Source organism: Mchenga conophoros, linkage group LG1 (assembly GCF_057382185.1).
Source record: "Mchenga conophoros isolate Kocher_MC1m ecotype Shallow Benthic linkage group LG1, M_conophoros_male_GT1.1, whole genome shotgun sequence".
NCBI lineage: Eukaryota > Metazoa > Chordata > Actinopteri > Cichliformes > Cichlidae > Mchenga > Mchenga conophoros.
The window spans coordinates 28,132,730-28,155,194 of record NC_140526.1 but is presented as its reverse complement, the minus strand read 5'-3'; the positions used below and the strand labels follow the sequence as shown (position 1 = coordinate 28,155,194).

The 22,465-nt window shown below is 38.9% G+C and overlaps 2 protein-coding genes across 4 annotated transcripts; both read left to right on the top strand.

Annotated features, from left to right (window-relative positions):
• Positions 1–347: 347 nt before the first annotated feature.
• Positions 348–5,675, top strand: LOC146583525 (uncharacterized). Its single transcript, XM_085280946.1, has 10 exons — positions 348–457; positions 791–1,001; positions 1,623–1,807; positions 1,891–2,106; positions 3,263–3,677; positions 3,921–4,042; positions 4,138–4,377; positions 4,613–4,774; positions 4,964–5,053; positions 5,142–5,675. Exons 1-10 carry the CDS (start codon positions 440–442, stop codon positions 5,310–5,312), a joined length of 1,830 nt encoding a protein of 609 aa, XP_085137072.1. The 5' UTR covers positions 348–439; the 3' UTR covers positions 5,313–5,675.
• A 1,640-nt stretch (positions 5,676–7,315) lies between these two features.
• Positions 7,316–22,376, top strand: pir (pirin). 3 transcript variants are annotated; one of them, XM_085272818.1, is made up of 10 exons: positions 7,316–7,491; positions 8,525–8,643; positions 8,727–8,819; positions 10,301–10,381; positions 15,826–16,032; positions 17,942–18,026; positions 18,755–18,799; positions 20,177–20,259; positions 20,700–20,766; positions 20,900–22,376. In XM_085272818.1, exons 1-10 carry the CDS (start codon positions 7,371–7,373, stop codon positions 21,016–21,018), a joined length of 1,020 nt encoding a protein of 339 aa, XP_085128944.1. In that variant the 5' UTR covers positions 7,316–7,370; the 3' UTR covers positions 21,019–22,376. The 3 variants fall into 3 exon arrangements, with proteins under 3 accessions (XP_085128944.1, XP_085128950.1, XP_085128957.1); XM_085272824.1 differs by having other exon boundaries at positions 7,351–7,491; positions 8,547–8,643; XM_085272831.1 differs by lacking the exon at positions 7,316–7,491 and adding an exon at positions 7,613–8,408.
• The last annotated feature ends 89 nt before the right edge of the window (positions 22,377–22,465 follow it).

Below are 22,465 nucleotides of genomic sequence, written 5' to 3'. Positions count from 1 at the left end.
ACCCTCCTTCACTTATTATTAGTCTTTGTTGGGACAATTCTGGCCCCTGGGCTTTATGTTTGACACACCTGTTTTAAAGCCTCCAGAGAATATCAGCGCTGTCCACAGCTAGAAGCCTGTAAAAACTTTCTTTTTCACATAACTGTATAACTGCAAACATATCTGTTATGCAGGGACTTTGATGCTTTGCTGCTATGATGAGTTGTTACTAAATTTATACAAGGGCGCACACACAAACAAGCAACCACACATTCTGCAGTTATTTCCAGCGTGCCCTGTGGAGCCACTGACATCCAGCTAAATCCGTAGATGTTCAGGTGGATTGAATTACATGAGAAGCCCACTCCACTGTTGCAACATTGGTAACAGCGGCACACGGTGGACCCTCAATCCAGTGTACTGGCCAGTTTTTCACCATCTCAGAAGCCAAAATAAGCTGATGAATAAATCCAAACAGGTACTGTGACATACTAAACATACAATGAGAAATTGTGCATGAAAGTGTGTGTCTGCCTCCTGAGAAGTTTTTTAAAACTCTACCTGGGAGAGTTTTAAAGACTCTTACAGTATTGATAAGTATGTAGCATTTTATCTGCTTAAATCTTGGCAAGAAAACAAGACAGCTTAAGTCTGTATTTGCATGTACGAGTGAACTTTGACAAACTGTGTTGTTTGAAGTTTCCTAAATTGCTTTTCAGAAACTCATACCAACTTTCTCGGTGTTGTCTTTAATAAAATCAGCAATATAAGAGTTGTACTGTTTGACATCATTACTGTATGTGTGTTTCAGATGGTGATACACGATGTGTTAATAATAGGAAGTGGCCCTCATGCCCTAACCCTGGCTAGCTTGCTATGTAGCAATGACTGGGACCCAAAATCAGATGTTAGACATGACTCGCTGTTCTCCACCTCCACCACCAAGTCTCAGCCAAGCACAGAAACATCCAGCAACAAGCCCAATACTAGCAAGATGAAGAGGAAGAAGAGGGTAACAGATGGTATGGTGTGCTTATCTTTACTTTCTCAAAACTGGGAAGATGTTAGGATTGTTACTGAGAATCTGAGTGTTCACAGGGAAACATTTTCAGGCAATTAACCAAACCGTCCAGGCAAAATGAACTGAAGACAGATTGTTTGAACCGTTTTAAGCAGAAATACCAGACGTAATGTAGATCTGTTTATAAAGGGTTTGCACTTTATTTTAAAAAGCAGAGAATATTATTGGGCTGTTGGTCAGACAAAACAAGTAGATTGAAGAACATGAGTGATGAGAAACTGGGAGTTTTTCATAGTTTTGTAATATTTTGTTAACTAAACTACAAGTGATAAAAATCGAAAGTATCTTATTACAAAAAAATAAAATTCAAGTATCCACACAAACTGAACCAGATAATTTTGATTTTTTTTAGTCATTTAGACTTTTTCTGGATAGTTTTTAAATTGACTGTTTAAAAAAAAAAGCCGGCTTTTGTAATTCGCCAATTTTTCAGACATAACTGAGTTTTATGTGAACATGATAATGAGACTGAAGACGCACTTATTTTGATATCCACTGATGCTGTAAATAAGAATGAACAGTTCTCTCTGTTCTCTTTGTTGACAAATTAAATATTCTGCAGGCCAGGCGATGGAGGTGCAACATGCAAAGTTAACCACATCGGAGAGGACAGTTTGTTCCCCACTCAGTCTCAGAGTGGTGGACACCTATGGAGAGTGGACTGCTCTGTGGGAGAGCCAGTTCACAGCTCTGAACATCCCTCATCTGCGCTCACACTCGCTGGTGCACACAGACCCTCTTAATAAGGTAGAAGCACAATCGACTTCCCCTACTGTGGAAATGAGGTACGAATAAGAACGGTGTTAACGTGTGAATATTTGTCCTGACAGAAAGCGCTGCAGGAATTTGCTTTAAGGTGCGAGCGCTCGGCAGAGCTTCATAGCCTCCCAGAGCAGGTTTATATTCTGGATGAAAATGCGTTCTTTAACGACATGAGGCTCGGCAAGAAAGAGAGGAAACGTCTAAACATCAGCTCTGGGCTAAAGAAGAGTTTGTCCTTCAGTCTGCCAGGAACAAAACTAAGTGTGGATTTCTTCAAGGAGCAGGTGAGAGCAGCTGTGAGTGTAAATAGCATGTGTGCTTGTCTTGTTTGAAGTTACACTGCATTGATTGGTACACTTTGTAAGCTTTGATTGCTGCTCTTTTAACACCACATTTGTGTTACTGAATAAGAGAAGTTTGCATGCAAAACAGAATATAAACTTTGAAACTTTGAATCCTAAAATGAGACATTTCTTTTAGACAATGTGATTTCTTCTCTACCTGTTGCTGTTGGGGGAGCATCAAAGTTTGGAACAGAGCTGTGCTTTAGGATTTTATTTTGTTTTTAGATTCAGCTTGTTCAAACAGTGGGATTTCTTGTCAGCTTTTATTATTTTGAAGATGTCTAGTTTTAGTTTAGTTTTTATTAGCTTCATAGTTAAGTCTTTTTAATTTTTAATGTATGGAGGACATATGCCAGAGGCAACATTTAAGAATGTAAGAAAACCAGCAAGCTTTTTTTTTTTTTTTGTTAATTTATGTTGTAATTTATGTTAGGTCAGTCTGTCTTGTCTCTGCTAGCCAGCTAACTAGGCCTCTTAGTTAGCTAGTTTAGTGTTTTCTGTTAATTTATGTTGTAAATTTATGTTGCATGTAGCACCTTGGTTCCTGGAGGAACATTGTTTCGTCTCACTGTGTACTGTTAAACTGTATATGGTTGAAATGACAATAAAGCCAACTTGACTTGACTTGAAGCTAATACAATAAGAACATCAATATTTGAAAACAATTGACTCGTGGTCTTATAGACATCCATCAAAGACTCATCAAACCTTATTCTTATAATTTAAGAAATAATCCAACTAATTTTATATCCTCCATATTTTATTTTAGTTGGTTTTACAACTTCACAAAATTAGTTTAGTTAGTTTCAATGTTAAATTTGTTTTTAACAGTTGTAGTTTTTATCTTTTATTTTGGTCAACTCAAATATTTTTTTCACACCTACTTTTAGGTTTGAGTTTAGTTCACTATTAAAAAAAACTTTGCAATAATGTAACTAATGTTGGATGACATCTTCTGCTGCTTCGGGAAACTCACCAAAACACCAACGGCAACAATAAATTGCTAATTGCTACCACTTATCCTACCAAATTTAAGCAGCATGAGCACCAAAATTTGAGAATTGCTGTTTCCTTAGCTATTTCAGTTAAAACACAGGTGGAGAGATACAAGTTGGACAAAGTGCTGCTGAAGGGAACAGTGGAGCACATCACCCCTGTGAAGGAAGACGAGACAGAGATGAAAGACGAGAACTTGAAACAGGAGGAGGAAAATCAGAGTGACGTCTTCAAGGTGTCTGATGCAAAGAGAAATGGGGCGGGGAAGACAGCTAAATATTTTCAAGTCCAACTTGAAGATGGCACCATCCTAAGAGCCTACCAGGTCGTCATGGCAACAGGTCCAACCCGTGCCCAGATGGCAAACATCCCATCGTGGGTGAAAAGCATTGGTGAAAGCTACCCAGAGGAGCGTTTACTGCATACAGTTCATCTCATGCATCATCTGCCGAATTCTAAGCAAAAACCTCGAGAAACAAATTGTGTGAGAGACAAAGATACTTTCGCTCCTCAAGGTATGTGAGATTTCTTTTAGAAATAATTTGATTACATAAACATTAAAGCTTTAGTGACCCAGTATCATAAAGTAAAACTCCGCTTTGTGAGTTGTTTGCACGTTTCCTAGAATGTTATAACCTTTGCTTTCTGATAAATGTCTTTGCTTCTGCAGACTTCGTTGGCCATTTGGCACCTATCCTCACACCTGCTCCTCCCTGTGCAAATACTGTGTGCTTGTGTGTTTCTGTCATTGTATGTAGTCTGTGAGCCCGGCCAGAGAGTAATGGTCATTGGTGGAGGTCTGACCAGCGCTCACGTCATCTCAGTTGCACTGCAACAAGGTGCCAGCCATGTGACATGGGTTATGAGAAAACACCTCCAGGTTTAGAGACTGTAAAACGGCACATGAACCAAAAATTAATAATAATTCTGTCCAACTCGAGTACACATTTTAGCTCGTGTTGTTTTCTTCCACAGCTGAAACAGTTTGACGTGGGTGACGTTGAGAGTTTGGTGGGTCGTTACTCTCATGTGGAGCACGGCATCAAGATGGATGGCCAAGCCTACCTACGGCAGTTCTACAATGAGAGGAGTCTCCACAAACGCCTTGCAATGATTCATCAGGCAAGGAAGGGAGGGGCCGTCACCCCGGAGGCCTACATCCATCTGCAGCCATTCATAGTGAACGGACAGGTGGATGTGAAGACGTACTGTCAGGTTTGTATTCAGTGTAGAAGGTCCCAAGAGTAAAATGAGATATGACCCACCAAGTAATGACAAACTTCTGAGTTCTACTACCTTTCCAGCATCCTAATGTGGACAAGTCACCCATGTTGGAGTTGCACAATGCAGTTACCTCACTGGCTTGACAGTGTGATAACTGCATTGTGTGCATTGTATGTCAAATAAGGCCTATAATGAACAGGGAGATAAAGAATCTCACACCGTCTAGGTGAGTGAAGCCAGCTGGTGCTACAGAAACCAGGTCTGGAGCCTTTCCCTCACCACCGGGGAGCACTGGACTGGAGATAAGATTTGGATTGCCACTGGCTGCAAACTTGATGTGAAACAGGACCCATTACTTTCTGAAGTGATGAAGGAATTCCCAATTCAGGTGTGTTATGTAGAGAAATGTGTAGTGTTTGTGCATGTACAACACAGAAGTGTATTGTACATGCACAAAGGTTTTGGAAATTACTTGGATGATGAGGAATTTTTTTATGTTTTCATGTAGTTTTTTTTTTGCAATCAGTCTCTGGATATAAAAATAAATTATTGATGACATGTGTTTTGTGTTCTTTAGGTGATAGACGGATGGCCGTGCATAACGGAAAGCTTACAGTGGACAGAAGAATGCCCACTCTACCTGATGGGGCAGTACGCAGCTCTTCAGGTAAGTTTTACAAATTGTATTTGTAGTGATGTTTTTTTTTAGTTATATTACAGGCTGGCCGTGCCTTTCCCCCCAATTTCTCACATAGGTTGGACCTCATGCAGTAAACCTCGCTGGAGGACAGGCTGCCAGCATGAGGATTGCCAAGGACATTATAGGCCGTCATCAGCAGAAGGGTGGGCAGGCTGTTGAACTAAGTGGACAAAAACCAAAAACTGAAGAATACATTCAACAGATGCGAGGTCTGTTTTGGCTGTAAAATGACCACTTAGCCTGAGAAAGTCAAAAATAGCTGCTAGCCATTGCTCAAAAATAGAAGTCATCTCTTCCTGTTTATCTTGGTCAAGGTGTACTTGGAGAATAATAAATGTGAATGACTGAATATATGATCAAGTTTGGGAACTTCAACAAATGTGGTTTTAATAAAACGTTGATTTTTATGGGTACTTTATTTATGGGCTGTCAGACATACAGTCCTGATGTTGAACTGCATAAACAGGGTCTCTCGCAGCACGCCATCACTACTGAGATGGGGCGCAGTAAGATAGTCATTTGGAATTTCTTAAATGATCTTGAGGATCATGGAACAAAAACGTCAAGTGGAAGACCTAAAAAATTTCACCAGCACTGAGTGAAAAAATTGTTGTTTATTTGTTTAATAAATTTTGATCAACAAACTTTCCTTGTCTAATCATGCCCCACGGTGTGGTCTTTCTTTACTTGTGACTTCTTGATGTTGATAAATACAGTAAATGGAAAAAATATATATAATATACATAATAATGTTCAACACATTATGCTTCTGCTCTGAGGTCCTGCCTCCATGTACTTATGCAATTAATCACAGGACAGCTGGACAGGTGTGTTTATAAATAATATTAAATTAGGCCAATTTTCTTATCCATACTTTTTGACCTGAGGGTAGAATTGATTGTGAACCGGAAAGAGAAAATGCTTATGAACTTGCAAATTAAAAACGTGATGCATTCGCCCTATGACAGCTGGGATAGGCTCCAGCGCCCCCCGCGACCCTGAAAAGGATAAGCGGAAGCGAATGGATGGATGGATGGATGCATTTAAGGTCATCCCGTTTGGTTTTTATTTAAGACGAGAATTTGTTCCACTGTGTGATGGCCGAGTTTCTTTTCTTGGAGATAGTTTCTCCTGCCTCAGAGAAAATCCTCTCACATGGAACAGAAGACGCTGGAGTGCAGAAAGTGTAGATATACAGGTATACCGTCTTCCTGGGTCCCACAGACAGCTAAAACGATTTAAAAAAAAAATTAAATTGTTGCGCATTTTGTAGAATAACATTTTAAGATTATTTTAAAAATGCATATTTTTTTAATATTAAATTTAAGTCAAATGGAAGTGTTTCTTAAGTTATATAAGGATATTTATATTATGAAAAGCAGATTTCTGACATTTTAAGTTTTTCACATTTTAAGATAAAAAAAATAAACACACAAAACAAAAACAAACAAGAACTGAAAGCTGGCAAACCCACCCAACTGACCAAAAACCAACTCAAAATGCTCCCTGGCTGTAGCCCAGGTGGCAGAGCCAACCCGTTCTCACTCCCAAAGCGTAACATTTTACACTAGGTGACAAATCGTCACCTGCTACACGTCCGCCAACAGCTCCACGTTCTCCCTCTGTACTCGTGCCTGCCTGCAACAAAGCGAGCGCGAGCGATGTCTGTCTCGCGCTAGCAGCGCCTGTCCATCATAAATTTATCATCATATTCTGTATTATAATTTACTTTTTTGTGTTTGATAAGGTTTGTGGTGTTGCCGCACATGTCACAGACTGTATATTGGCTGTTTACACGACTCCACTTAAGACTAACTAAATAAGCGAACACGCGTGAGTCTGTATAAATTTATACGGCTCCATTTATACAGCCGTATTTTGCGTATCACGACGACAGGGGGGGGGAAGAAGTAGTTCCTACCATTCCTAATTACTTTCTATTTTGTTCATGTTACTGATAAAATCCAAATTTGCCCAGATTACTAAAATATTGATATGTTAATATGAGAATCGATTCTTGAACATAAATATCTGCTATGGGAGGAGTCGATACTTCAGTATATTTCACGAAACTGCTCAACCACCTGCTGTTGGGATTTTTGAGGACTGCAGGAGAGCAGGTTTGAAGCAATGATTGTGGCTTGTGACCTATACTGCAGCCAGATGGCAGGGGGCGATAGAAACGGTTTAAAGAGGTTGAAAACCGCGCCCCGTGTGCCCGCAGTGGGCAAATACCTGCGCCTAGGGACACAACCGTTGCGGCATTTAATCATAAGGCTGAAAAATGATTAGTCATCCCTCCGCCCAAAACACAAACATACACCCGCTTCCGCCCCTGGCTTGTTATAGTAGGCTGCAATCTGAGCAGGTGAAGTTCCAGAAAAAAACTCGCTCCTGTCCGGCAGGTGAGTGTAACTACAAGCTAACAAGCTTGTATGAGCTGGATATAGCCTCTAAAAAGAAGTAGACGGCTAGTGCTTCTACACAGAGTGAGAACGGGCTTGTTCTTTACCGTGGTATGCTTTTTTTCTGTAAACGTCATTCTCCAGTCGCATTTAAACATTGCCGAAAGGGGTTTTCATGGCAGGTAATGCAGTACGGTGCGCCTTTATTTCCTAGAAAATGACGCAGTGTTGTTAAAGTTGTTCACTGAACAGAAAACAAGGGACTGCTGGTCACGTGATCACCAGACCAGCCTGCAAATCGGCTTCAAATCATCAACGGACATCGTTTCAGGAAGTGATCACACAACAGAGCCGGGAGCGAAAAGAGACGGCGTAGGCCTAACAAGGTCTGAAGAAGTATCAAATGAATACAGCGAAAGTTACAGGACCGAGCCGACAGCGAGAACTGATGATCAGCTGACCGATCAGCTGATCACTGCCGTCAGACTCTATGAGCTTTTCGCAGTGGCGCCAGATCAGCTGAGATCCTCCAGTTCGCCCAATCAAGTGTTTAAAAATCGGGGAATGAAATAGGGGCTATTTTGTCATATCTTGCTATTTTACAGTATTTTATTTCAGAATAGTCGCCTACAGCAGAGTTGAGGTTTTTTCTAAAGGATGAAATAATTAATAATCTATTAAAAACGTTTTTTTACTTTGAGACTTCTAAGTCATTTGAGACACTACAGTCAATAAATACAGATATTTTTTTTTTAGAAAAGAAAGGCGAACTGAAACTTACACTGGTGCATTTTAAGAGTAAGGAAGTGCTTTAATAAAGATGGAGAGTTGAAATCTGAGTAATAGATATAAAATGAAAATTATTCACAAAAGTTATTACAAGTAGCAAATCAACAAATAAAAAAGGCATGTCACGGGTAAAATAAAGATTTTCTTCTTATTATTATCCTTTTTTTAGTGAATGCTGAGGTATGTTATGTATTGTTTTATATCATTGTTTTGAATGTTTATGTATATGTTGTATACGTTGTAGTGACTACCGAAATCTTCCCCAGAACGATGAATGTGAGGAGAGTGCAAAAGACAGTTCTGAGTGTGGAACAGGAAGAGGGGCTCGGCGCTCGGGTCCGCAGGAGCATTGGGAGAAAGGAGGTACGCTCTTCAGCTGTCATGCTGCTTGCTGAAAATGCACTCAACAGCACTCCTCAAACATATGCTGCATATTTTATTTCCAGCTGAGGAACCTGGATCCTTTTTTGATGCTGGATGAGTTTAGAGTGAGCAAGCCAGCGGGATTTCCAGACCATCCTCACAGAGGATTTGAGACGGTGAGGCTGTGTGAGTGTGTGACCAAAGATTTACAAGTTCCAGATTCTCAAGTTTGGGAATTTGCTGCTCTTCCTTCCTGCGTTTGGTCTTTCTGTTTGGGGGGGGGAGCAATCAGTTTTGTATTTTTCCTTTAGAAAATTATGAGAATTCTTTCAGTGTTTTACAACACTTAATAGACAAAAAAAGAAAAGATTTAAAATTTGCATTTTTAAAATCAAAATCTGCAACAGGTTGCAAAGCAGCGTATGAATGTACAACGTGAAAGTACTGCAGTTGTCAACCTTTCAACTAAACGTTGTCACACAGTTTAACTAGTACATCACCAGCAGGTGAAATTCCTCCTTTTGTCACTAGATGGTGACATTAGGACAAGGCCCAGGAGATAAATGTACCACCTTCATTTATACAAACATTATTTCAGGTTGATTGACCTTTTTAAAACATAGATAAAGTCCAAGGTAGAAAAAACACTAATATTTCATGCCACTGTAAAGTTTGCATAAACTCACCTTTTACCCAGAATGCTTTGCAAGGAAACGTGCAAAGAATCAAATGAAGAAAAAAAAAATCCCCTATTTTGAAATGACCAAATGCCCCAGCTATTAGTGGAGCAACTTTACTTTTGTGGGAGAGGTTATTTTAAAATAAATGCCAAATATTTGTGCATATTTTTTTACTGAATTTGTGATCCACATTTAGAAGCTTGAAGGTCTAAATGTGATTTTTTTTAAAGCAAATTATTTTCTAAAAGGTGATGTTGTCTTCACCTTTTGCATTTTACTCATTAATCGTTTTATGGATCACACAAATTAAATATGAAGTAGCCAAAGCTCTTTCTAGAATGGATATCACAATTTACACAAAACATCAGCAAAGCTGCTACCATAGCTATGAATCAATGAAGTGTGGCAGGCTTGACTTGTGTCTTCATAGTCTTGAAAACCCAGACGTTGTCCTTAGATTGCCGGACTTCCCCCAACTTTATTTGATTTGGCAGATGCGACTTAAATCTCCTGGTGTGGGTGGACAGGACTAGGCTTCACTCCCAGCATGCCTTTCAGCAGGTGTGTTTGTACACACTTACATGACTTTTGAAATCACACAGCTGTGGAGACAGATCGCATGCAGTTCACTGCGGGAGCCCAAGCGTTCCTCTCTTACACAGATGTTCACCTTTGAGCTTTTGACCTTACTGTCAGTACTTCTCTTCCTGTCTACTCTGACCACTCTGAAAAAAAGTCCATATTTTTAAAAGTTCCTGCTTAAAAATAAGTGAAAACAAGCCTTTTTGTGTTAATGAAGCAAATAAAACAATGGTAGAGTTAATGAAAATTTTTTTTATGTTTTATAAAGGATTTTGCCAAAACCTGTTTAGTAAAGGTGCCATAAAAGGGAAAAAGTCTAATCATGCCTTTTTTCAATTTTAACTGTGACTAAATACTGATAATGGGTGATTATGCTGTTTATATGTGTCTTTCAGGTAACATATCTTTTAGAGGGGAGCATAGCGCATGAAGACTTTTGCGGCCATTCAGGACGACTGAAATCTGGAGATCTGCAAGTATGGCTTTCTACAAGGGGACCTCTAATGATTTTTCATATGTATACAGTATACTGTTAAAGTGGTGGATGCTCATATTAAACAAGGTCAAAGTTTCAAATAAGGAGTTCTGCACTGGCAGGAGTATTCCCTCTGAGCTAAAAACTCAGACCTTGTTCAACAAATCATACACTGTACATAAAAGATGGAAAGAGCCATCATGATGTCACCCTTTAATTTTTATGCCGCGTTTTTGTAACTGACTTCGACTAGAAAGTTAGCCAGAGTTCATAAGTTACCAGCTAAGCTTGGCTAGCAAGGTACCTCCATATATGACATACCTACGGTGGCTGGGAAGTGCAAAGCGCAACAAATTAAAAAACGGCAACAAATAAAAAATCCGCAACAAATTAAAAAACCACAACAAATTAAAAATCCACAACAAATTTAAAAAACGGCAACAAATTAAAAATCCACAACAAATAAAAATCCACAACAAATTAAAAATCCACAACAAATTAAAAAAAACGCAACAAATTAAAAATCCGCAACAAATTAAAAATCCACAAAAAATTTAAAAAAAACGCAACAAATTAAAAAACCGCAACAAATTAAAAATCCACAACAAATTAAAAATTCACAACAAATTAAAAAAACGCAACAAATTAAAAAAACGCAACAAATTAAAAATCCTTGACGGAAAGGGATTGTCTGAAATACCGGAAGTGACACAACGATTAGCCTAATAGGGCTTTTGGAGAGTGATGTCGCGAGAGGGGGTGTGGCCAGGATTTTTGGTTGAGGCGCCATGTTTCTGGGCCGAACAAAGCGCTAGTGAAAGAGGAGCGAAAGTACACGGATAACCCCAGCTATGGTTCGTACTTGCTGTGCGGTCGGTTGTAAAGTTAGATCGCACGACCGGCAAGGGAATAAGGTTGAAAATGGTTTATCTTTTCATTCTTTCCCCACCTGGAAGCAACATGAGGCAGCTCATGTATCGGATGTTACCAAAAGAAGGCGTCTAGTCTGGATAGCAGCTGTGAGACGAGCTGATATCCAGTTCTCTTCCATCTCCAAATATCTGTTGGTGTGCTCCAGACATTTTCATTCCGGTAAGTTATGGATATGTTCATATCACTCTTTATCCGGTCTTTTAAGTCTGACATCACTAGCCGTGTCTTGGTCAAACTCCGCTGCAGGTCCATAAATCACACGATCACTGTGGCATCACGGAGTGTTGAAAAACTATCTAAAGTCTTTCATCTGTAATAAAATGATCAGCGTTCTGCTCTACCATGTGTAACAATTGAGTTTATCATCCAGGCATCCATGAAAACGAAATTAGCTGGAAGTTAGCTCGCTAGATTCCATCTAAATACAATATAGCATGTCCTAACTGAGGGATTTTGGAAACAAATTCAAACGTACAGCTCTGTTATCACTTCCAACATAAATGAAGACAGAAAACTAAACAGCAGTGACGTTTGTAGGGTTACTGAAGTTTGGCTAGCTGGCGTATAATGATGTGCTACGTGACGGCTAGCGACACAGCTATGTGAGCAATATATAAACACTCTAACTTTTTCCACTTGATAAAAGTTATCGTGAGGATTCTCGGTGGTCAGGAACAAATGTAATCTCATGGCAGGATGCTGTAAACGGACCAAACTTCAGCCAGGAGAACAACTGAGATAATCCATCCACAAGGATGAATAGGATTAGTCATTCATATACTGCTGCATGGGCTGGGCTGTAGCTACATCGTAAGGTTTTAAAAACTGAGCTTTCAAATGATTAGTGGTGATAGAAGCAGAGGGAGGCCAACAGTGATCACTTACTGTTTTTAGGAGTTTTTTGAGATTAAATAGAAGACAATACAAAACTTTAAACATGTTAACAACACAAAACCCATATTAAACGCAGACTACTTTAGGCCTGGAAGCAGGATTTGTCACACCGTCACTTAAAGACCAGATAGCCTATTAGTTTTCTTTTCGATGCACTCTGAGGTCATAGCAAATTAGAAAAAAAAAACATCCTAATGAGTGATTTTGCAGAACTACGTTCTATTTATAGACTTGCTAATTTGGCATTATTGCAGCAAACCAGCCAATGAAATAGATGAAACATCGTGACTGGGTTCCAGCGCTACACAAGGGACCTGCTTCAAACATACCACCATGCCAATCAGATTACTTCTTCCATGTGAGGGTGAAGAGGTGACCCTTCTGGATAAGACAGTAAAGGTTTGCTGCCGTTTTGGTGAACAGTGTGGTAGTAAAACCAGGGAAAAATGAAACTTGCTCCTGTTAAATATTCTTAAGTCTTGTGCTGTATAGAATTTGTTTCCAAAATCCCTCAGTTAGGACATGCTATATTGTATTTAGATGGAATCTAGCGAGCTAACTTCCTGCTAATTTCGTTTTCATGGATGCCTGGGTGATAAACTCAATTGTTACACATGGTAGAGCAGAACGCTGATCATTTTATTACAGATGAAAGACTTTAGACAGTTTTTCAACACTCAGTGATGCCACAGTGATCGTGTGATTTATGGACCTGCAGCGGAGTTTGACCAAGACACGGCTAGTGATGTCAGACTTAAAAGACTGGATAAAGAGTGATATGAACATATCCATAACTTACCGGAATGAAAATGTCTGGAGCACACCAACAGATATTTGGAGATGGAAGAGAACTGGATATCAGCTCATCTCACAGCTGCTATCCAGACTAGACGCCTTCTTTTGGTAACATCCGATACATGAGCTGCCTCATGTTGCTTCCAGGTGGGGAAAGAATGAAAAGATAAACCATTTTCAACCTTATTCCCTTGCCGGTCGTGCGATCTAACTTTACAACCGACCGCACAGCAAGTACGAACCATAGCTGGGGTTATCCGTGTACTTTCGCTCCTCTTTCACTAGCGCTTTGTTCGGCCCAGAAACATGGCGCCTCAACCAAAAATCCTGGCCACACCCCCTCTCGTGACATCACTCTCCAAAAGCCCTATTAGGCTAATCGTTGTGTCACTTCCGGTATTTCAGACAATCCCTTTCCGTCAAGGATTTTTAATTTGTTGTGGTTTTTTAATTTGTTGCGGATTTTTAATTTGTTGCGTTTTTTTTAATTTGTTGTGGATTTTTAATTTGTTGTGGATTTTTAATTTGTTGCAGTTTTTTAATTTGTTGCGGTTTTTTAATTTGTTGCCGTTTTTTAATTTGTTGCCGTTTTTTAATTTGTTGCCGTTTTTTAATTTGTTGCGGATTTTTAATTTGTTGTGGATTTTTAATTTGTTACGGATTTTTAATTTCTTGCGCTTTGCACTTCCCAGCCACCGTACATACCAACTACTTAGTGCAACAGTCAAAGAAAATACTAAAATTCCGATGATTCAACTAAAATGTTCCACCAATGCCAAACGTGGTATATTTCAGCCATTTGAATTAGCAATGCCGAAGTTTTGAGAGACAACTAAGACTTTAGCTGACTCCATTTGGTAAGTTCAATATTTTTATCACAATTTAAACAAGAGTGCTAACAAATCAACACTCTATAGTTGTCATAAAAAGGGAAATTAGTTTTAGAGACCAAAACCAAACTTGGATATAGCCCTTATAAATCTGGAGATTTTATGGATTCATTCACTCTTCAAGACAGCCTCAAGTGGTCATTCAGGTAGCTGTTCTTTTTTTTTTCACTCCCACAGTGGCTTAATTTTCCAGTCCCAGAGGCTGCCAGTTGGCACTGATATGTGGATTTTGAACCAAGCACAGCTGTTTCCCAGTATATCCAGTGTTTGCGCTAAGCCTCTATTGACTATAGCCTCATATTTGGATTCAGTAAGGCAGGGGTGTCAAACTCAAATACACAGTGGGCCAAAATTCAAAACTGGAACAAAGTCGCGGGCTAACAATAATATTTATTGAAAAAAAAACTTCCTCCAGATATAAGAATGACTCTTTTCTTATGGACTCAAATAAGTTTTGCTGGAAAACTGAATATGGAACAAGCAAAGCTTAATACTAAACAATATATATATTAGCTGTATAATACCAGTAGGCCAGCTCTAATAGTAATTTGGTATGGCTTCGCGGGCCAAATGTAATTAGGCTGCGGGCCAAATTTGGCCCGCGGGCCAGAGTTTGACACCTATGCAGTAAGGCTTCAACAGTAGAACAAGACTTAAGTTTATGAGAGCATATGAATCCTCACAAAACTCATTACATATGCATTACAATGTTGTGCACTCACACTAATTGGATATTGTGGCCTCTGGGATGTTTCCTCTGTTTTAAAGTAGTAAAGCAATATTCACACAAACACAGCCCACTGACTCAGCTTCAGTGTGCAGCAGAGGTTTAGTCCGTTCAGCTGGATTTGTTCTAACCCACCCCGTGCACCCTCAGTTGGCTCTTGTGGGAGCTGCAGATGCTCAAACAGACGCCTGCCTGTCCTAACTGAAAATCTAGACTATGTAGATGAAAGCAGGTTTTCATTAGAGGAAGAGGTGAAGAAGCGATCAGCAAAGAAAATGTTTGAGAATGTTCTTGGGTTAAGTTCAGATACGATGGAGCGTCGTAATGATTTTAGATGGTGACTCATTTTTTAAATCCAAACCAGAAGCTTTGTTCTAAGTTACAGATATTTCATACCTATTTAATGATAACAGATATTATTATTATTAATTTTCAAATTTTATTCTCTGGGATTTCCTAAGGGTTTGTACTAATTTTCTGCTACATTTATACATTTTTAATTTTCCAGTTTACATCAAGTAACTGATAAATAAAAACCTGCATGATGAACACTCTTAGATAAATGTTAAGTGGGCAGATATAGTTAAACAAGGTTGTGAGCTCAAATTTCTAAAGGAGATGAGGAGAGACTCCCAATCTAAATTTGCAATTTTTTTCAAAGTCTATCAGTGGTTCTAGTTCCTTCTGGGCTGTGCTGTGTGGGTGTTTTTTTGGGGTTTTTTTTTTTGTTTAGGTGGCTGTCAAACAGTATTACAGGACACCCGCCTAGAAGAACCCAATAAATATAGTTGCACTTAGTTTAAGTTATATTTCATTATTTGTGTACATACACACTCTTCTATCTAAAAAACACACATTGGCATACTGGTGACACCAGACCAAAAATGAGGGGATCACCAAGGTTTCAACACATCCTCTCAGGGAGATTTATGTCTGTACAAAATTTCAACATCCACTGTCAGCTTTTCAAAGCTGTTTTTTCCAAAGTGATGAATCAGTCGCTGATCACCACCATCCACACGTGTTAGGCCCTACACCAAACCATTGAAATGCAAATAGTATCCAGCCCACCTCTAATCCAAACACAAAATTCAAACAGACAATAATAAACTGTAATTCTTTTCATTAGTCCTATCATACACATGCTTGCACATCATTTGTGAGTGTGTCTTTTGTACATGTGAATTATTTCTCCTTGTCCACCAGTGGATGACTGCAGGACGGGGGGTGGTCCATGCTGAGATGCCCATGTCAGAGGAGCCGGTAGTGGGCTTACAGTTGTGGGTTAACCTGTCAAGGCAAGAAAAGATGGTGGAACCTGCGTACCAGGAGCTTAAAGGCTCAGATATCCCCAAACCCAGCCAGGGAGGAGTTGCAGTCACTGTGATATCTGGAGAAGCTTTAGGAGCAAAGGTGTGTGCATGTGTGTTTGTTTTTGTAATTCATCTGCAGGGATCTGATGTCACTAAAACCTTTGTCCTACCAAGTCTATCAGACTACCACCCTAAAACTGGGCATGGTGTTTAGTTTCCTGTTAGCTGCTGATCTCATGATGATTGCTCATTTGCTGGATGCTTGAGGCAAAAAGGAAAAGCCTACAAACAGTATGTGGGTGTGTGTGTGCATCTAGGATAGGGGAAGGAGCCTGTTACTGCACTGTTTGACCAGAGTGAGTGTCTGAAAAGAGGAAACTACAAATAAGAAGCAGATTGTTCGGCGCTGTGAGGGTTGACTTGTTAGTTAGTTGTGGTTTGCCTTTGTGCTTGTTCTAATACTTTTGTGAACATCGGTGGAAGTTGATGTGGAGGTTGTTTAAGGAAGTGGGCACTATTGACACATTTTAGGTTAAATGTAAGACTGAAAGTGAAGGAAATTGATCCAACTAGTTGTTTGAAGTATGTGTTTGTGTTCATCCATGTATGTGGACTCTAATATACCGACAATCAGAATGTTTTATTAATACCAGAAGACATTATGTTGTCAGTGTTCCTCACGACAGTAAGAAAAGTAACTAAACAAACGAAATTAAATAATACAATATATTACACACTTGTACAGTGAGGGATTGTATAGTGAGAAATGATCAAAGTTCCCAAGGCCATAGTAAAAGGACTTGGAAACAGTTTGCTGCTTGTGATATACGTGTGTGTGTGTGTGTGTGTGTGTGTGTGTGTGTGTGTGTGTGTGTGTGTGTGTGTGTGTGTGTGTGTGTGTGATGAACAAGGTTACTGCTGGTAACATTAAATCCTCTGATGTGTGCTGTGTAAAAAGAACAGTTCAAAGAAAGCATTAAAAGCCTCAAATGACACCAACATTACATTTATTGGTTAAGCTCATCACTTTGGTCTCCTGCCATCGTATCTATTTTTTTAAACCGGCAAGTTAGTTTAAATTTAATTGTGCCCAGTTTTATTCCCACACTTTGTAAATGTTTTCACAATACACTTTTAATAGCTGTTTACAGTACAGCCTTCTTGGGACAGCAACCATGTCACAATACACATCTGGAACAAAAATAAAGAGACCAAAGTGGAAAAAATGTAGCCTATGACTGTTACTGAGTCCCTCAAAGTAAGACATAAATAAACAAAGTACTACATGAATGTGATGACATTCACATTTGAAGGAGACTTTTTCCTTATCTTAATGCATTTATGTCAAAGCACTAATCATGTGTCTGAACTATAGACTAACATAATTATTACAGTGGAATTGTTTTTCTGGTTAACTGACCAGTATTTGCTTGCTTTTGGCAATATTCTGGGTCTCTACTAACGTCTGAGGGAAATGCGTGAATCTTATATCCTCACATGCTTCACCAGCTATTTGTTAAAAATGTCTGCTTGCTGTTTGATGTTGAGCAGGAGGTGTAGCGCTCTTTTCTGTTGAAAACAACTGCCTGTTACAGATAACAACAATGGAGAAAGAGAATATGCAGCAGTTAGCTATGCAGCTGATAAACTGCAATACAAAACTCATAAAAACTGTGTTTTCAGTCATGTGCTGTAAGAAATTGTATTTGCGAGTATTGCACCGGTACGTGTTACATAGGTGCCTGGTGGAGTGCGATGTGGAGTCAGCTATGGTAAATTAAGACTAAGACTAGTCTTAATTTACCATAGCTGACTCCACATCGCACTCCACCAGGCACCTATGTAACACGTACCGGTGCAATACTCGCAAATATAATAACTGTTTAACAATTACTCAAATATACTCAAATATTTTATATCTTCAAACAAAAGAATAACTGTGTAACTCTCCTTGTTGCTGTCTTGCTCTCTCTTGTTTTCTTTTTCTGTTTCCTTTTTCTTTTGTTTAGTCCAAGATCTACACGAGAACTCCGACGTTATACCTGGACTTCAAATTGCAGGCAGAGGCCACGCATGTGCAGCCTGTCCCTCAAGGTAGGAAAAATTAGAAACTAGTTTCTCTAACATGAGTTGATAATAATAAAATTCTTAATCATGTCTTTGATGATGCTTACATAAACATCTTGTGGTCACTCTGGGAATGACGCCGTCTGTTACTGAACTATTGGTTCTCCAGTGTTGTTGCCAGGAGGGGACTGTGTTCTCCACAGGCTGTGTTGAATATTGGCATATTTGTAAAAGAGACAGAACAATGACTAATGCTTCTGGATATAAGAAGTGTTTCAAACTACTTTTTTCTAAAGCAACAGTAAAACAAACTCCAAACAAATGTTTGGCTTTTAAAATAAGACTTTTTAGAATAAAAATTAGGTTGAATCCATGATTAATAAAGCCTCTTGTTTCTATCCATGATACCACTTTGAGACTTGGTATTCTATAATCTTCAAATTTTCATATGTTCCTTTTTCCAATAAATAAATAAATACAAATCCTAGATCACAGCACAAAATGTAAATAGCAAAATGCATCTGCAAATAATTATAAGGCTTTATTTCATTAAAACATAAATGACCTGTCAAATGTTAAAACTGAGAAGTTGTGAATTAAATTAAATTTATGTCAGTGTCAACAACCTTTTTTCCGATGCCTACAAATGTCCAAAAACACAATAAATTCAGGTGGAGGTGAATTGTCTTTTAAAACAATTGACCTATTTTGTTATTACGCCTGTACTTAAGATATGATGTTTCTGTGCTTGACAGGTTGGACCACGTTCATCTACACACTATCAGGATCCACTCATGTTGGTAAGTTTCTTCTTTATTTGACTAATTATTACTTTCCTAATACCTATTTTATTGTTTCTTATTGTTTAACAGCTCAGATTAATGTAAGGAGATTGGTTGTGCTCCACCTGAATTCTTCTGAAAGTTGATCTGGTCATTTTTGTGTGAGCTTGCTGGCAGGCAGACAGCCTTTCGAGGGTAGTGCTCTGTTTGGATTTGTGCACTGGTTTCCCTCCTCGCTCGTCCTGGGGCCTTATCAACGTTACAAAAATGTGTGTGATCTCAGTCCAGCTGCATCTTCCTTTCAGCTTGATGGATATCGACTGTCACTCAGCTATGATCTCTTTAGACTAGATCACTGCAGGTGATCCAGCATCTCTGGAAATATAATAGTGCACCTGTGTGTAAAATACCACCATCTCACTGCTTGGCTTCTTATGCTGCGTCAGTATTCCTGTTTGGTCTGTGAACTATATTGTTTCATGCTTATTGAACAGCATGGTGTGATCAGGGAATTCCCCTCACATGCGAACAAACTCTCTCAGAGAATGAACTCATTTTCAGAGGCTTTGTTAGTTTGTTGAAACCTGTTGTGTTCTGTCAGAATTTCCCTTTTAATATCCTTCATTATGATTCAGTTGCTCCATTGTTACACTGCAGGGTCTCTCAGACTGGCTGTAATTTCGAGCAGATGTTTGATGACACGAGAGGATGAAAATGAGTTCTAAGATTAAAGAAGTTATTTGATTTTAAAGTCTCTAACTCTACAGGCAGTCCTCCCAAATCAGCACCAGCTGGCTTTGATGAATGAATCCAACACAAGTGGGATTGGCTGTGTTTCTCAGCATTTAGTGTTGGTGTTGCGAACAAACTGCTCAAGCAGGTTGAAAGTGTAAATGGCTGAAACATGGAGGTGGCAAATTTACTCTTTGTTGCTAATGATGCTTATTTCGACTCACAAGCCACAAACTTAATCACTTATATTTGTATTTTGTGTTGCTCTGTACATGATTTATGGCGAAGTACAATTCTATGGATGAAATGTGTACTCAGTTTCATTCGTCATAAGAAAAAATGGGATTAATGTGGCAAAATGCTGGGAAACTGTCACATTTAGAAATATAAATGAAGAATTTAACAAATATTATTATTATCATTATCAATATGTCAAACTTATAATATGTTTGAGATCATTTAAGGCATCTTAAAACAAGTATGAATACCTTTACTCAAAGCAAAAATATATAAACTGATATCAGTATAAAACGTGAGATCATCACATTGAATTGTTTTGCAGCACGGTAAAAGATACAAATATCACGCAGCTGAACTTGTGCTTTGCTTTTACTCGCTCACAAATATCATGCCTGGAATATTGGACTTCCCTTTCTTTTCAAGGCCCAGATGAGGAGCAGCAGCAGGTGGAGCCTCATCACACTGTGGTGTTTGGGGATGGAGACTGTGTCAAATTTGAAAACAAGGTTAGAAAAATGTCTTTCACCAGTAGTATGCTATGGGAATTTTCCACCCCCATGTCATCTAGTGGTGTCTGTGAAGGTTCTCAGTCATCCAGGTCATCGTAGTCAAAGGAGCTTGCGAAGAAGCTCTAGTGGTGATTTTTCTGCCTTTGTGAGGTGTTTTTAGTGTGAACTGTCAAGATGCAAGGTGCTGAACCCTAGATCTTTCCTCATGCAGTGTGATTGGTAGAAAGCACTTAAAGCTTTAGAATAAAGTGCCTTGTAAATGAGACTTGTAGTAAAAGTGCTATTAAAGCACCAGTCCATTTACCAATTGGTGAACATGTCTTTAGTCCCTATCTCTAAGCGGGGAGCTACTGACTTTGAATTGTGAAAAACGTTAGTCTGTCCACTTTAAATTCAAACAAATATTACTTCATTTCTTCTTGTGTTTTTTTCCTTAGGGCTCCGAGGTTTCCCATTTTGTGCTGATCGCTGGACAACCAATCAACGAGCCTGTGGTACAACACGGTTAGTCATTGGTGTCCTTTCCTCCATGCCGGCACAAAGTCACTGACAGACAAAAAAAGATGCTTTGTGTTTTTAGGGTATAGTTGATGTAACACAGCTGTGATGTAACACTCGTGTTGTGTCTGCTGTTCAGGTCCATTTGTCATGACCACAGAGGACGAGATCAGAGAAGCTTTCAGAGACTACCAGAATGGCAGAAATGGCTTTGAGAGGGCTCCAAACTGGAGATCCAAGATCAGGGATTCTGTTTGACCACCATATCCTGACACTCTTTTACCCCTCAGAAAACATTTGTTACTACAGAAAAAACATAAGGTGGTTTTAGTTTGGGATAATCATATAAAGATGGGAAAAGTTTAGTTTTTGAGAACTTGTTTTTATTTATTAATCTTTGATTTATGTGTGATTAAATTAAACTTGTTACATGAAATGACCACAGCAGGAAATATGCTTGTAAGAACTTCGTTGTGTTTTGGTACAAAGTAGCAGGGTTTGAATCATTTAACATGAAGTTAAGGTTACAGTAATGCAGTGGCCATGGTAAGAAGAGACACTGGCTATCAGTTTGAAACAGGAAATGGATAGACTACCCTGACCTCCTCACTCAACTGAGAGTAACTCTATAACACTCCCAGAGTTATTATGGCCACTACAGGTCACTGTCAAGTGTTTCAAAGGGTTGCTGTTTGCACAAACAACCTGTGGAGCTGTTTCAATCGGGGGGCAATCATTATCATTTATGTGAGAGTTACAGCACTGTGCAAAAGTCTTGAGCCACACCTCATTTCTTTATATTTTGCTTCCAAAGTCTGAACCAACAATTCTCCAGACTTCCTTGACTGTTTTATTTTTTGTAAAGCCATTTAATACTGACCAATTAATCATTCAAGAGATAAGCCAGTGTTGTTGTTACACATAACAGGCAACTTAACAAAGAACCTATTTTAAATTGGCACTTTGTTACTAGCAGCCTCTCACAAAAACACACAATTTATTCCCATTTTTGTAGCTGAATCTCTGAAAAATGCCAAAGAAAACATAGTTTGACAGACAGAAATTAGTAATTATGTACCAGCAAGGTGATTTCCGAAGAGGTATCAGCATGATGTGCAGTGTGTCCTTGAAACAAACTGCAGAAACTGGGCAAATTATCTACAGGAAATGAGTAGTATCAGAAAGTCATGTTCTTAAGAAATAGGAGAAAAACCTGACACAGGAGCTTAGAGATGTATCTGACCTTTCATTTGATCCATCTTTGGAAAGCTTTAAAGCACAAATTGACCTTCAAACTTGTTAGATTTGCCTTATACTGTATTTCCATGTATGTATAAATATGTTTCAGTAAATTGTTGCACCTATTTCCCATTTTCCTGGCAAAATATAAAGACATGAGTGGTGACTTCTGCATAGTCATAGCAGATTAATAGACTAGATGCCATGTGTAAATGCTCTTCTCAGATGTACTCGTGCTTTCTTTGGTGCCGGAAATGAAAGTGAAAGATTTAAGGTTTGATCAATGACCACTATAAGAATCATCCGTGTTATTTTACTGGTTTGTCAGCATTTCTGTCCAAATTTAACCACAATAAAAGTTTCTATGCTAAATAAAATGTACATTATTGCAAGCCTTGTGCTCCTACTTCTCTCCCCTTCTTGCTGTCTCTTCTCAGCCAGCGTCTGAGGTTCATTTTCCACAAAC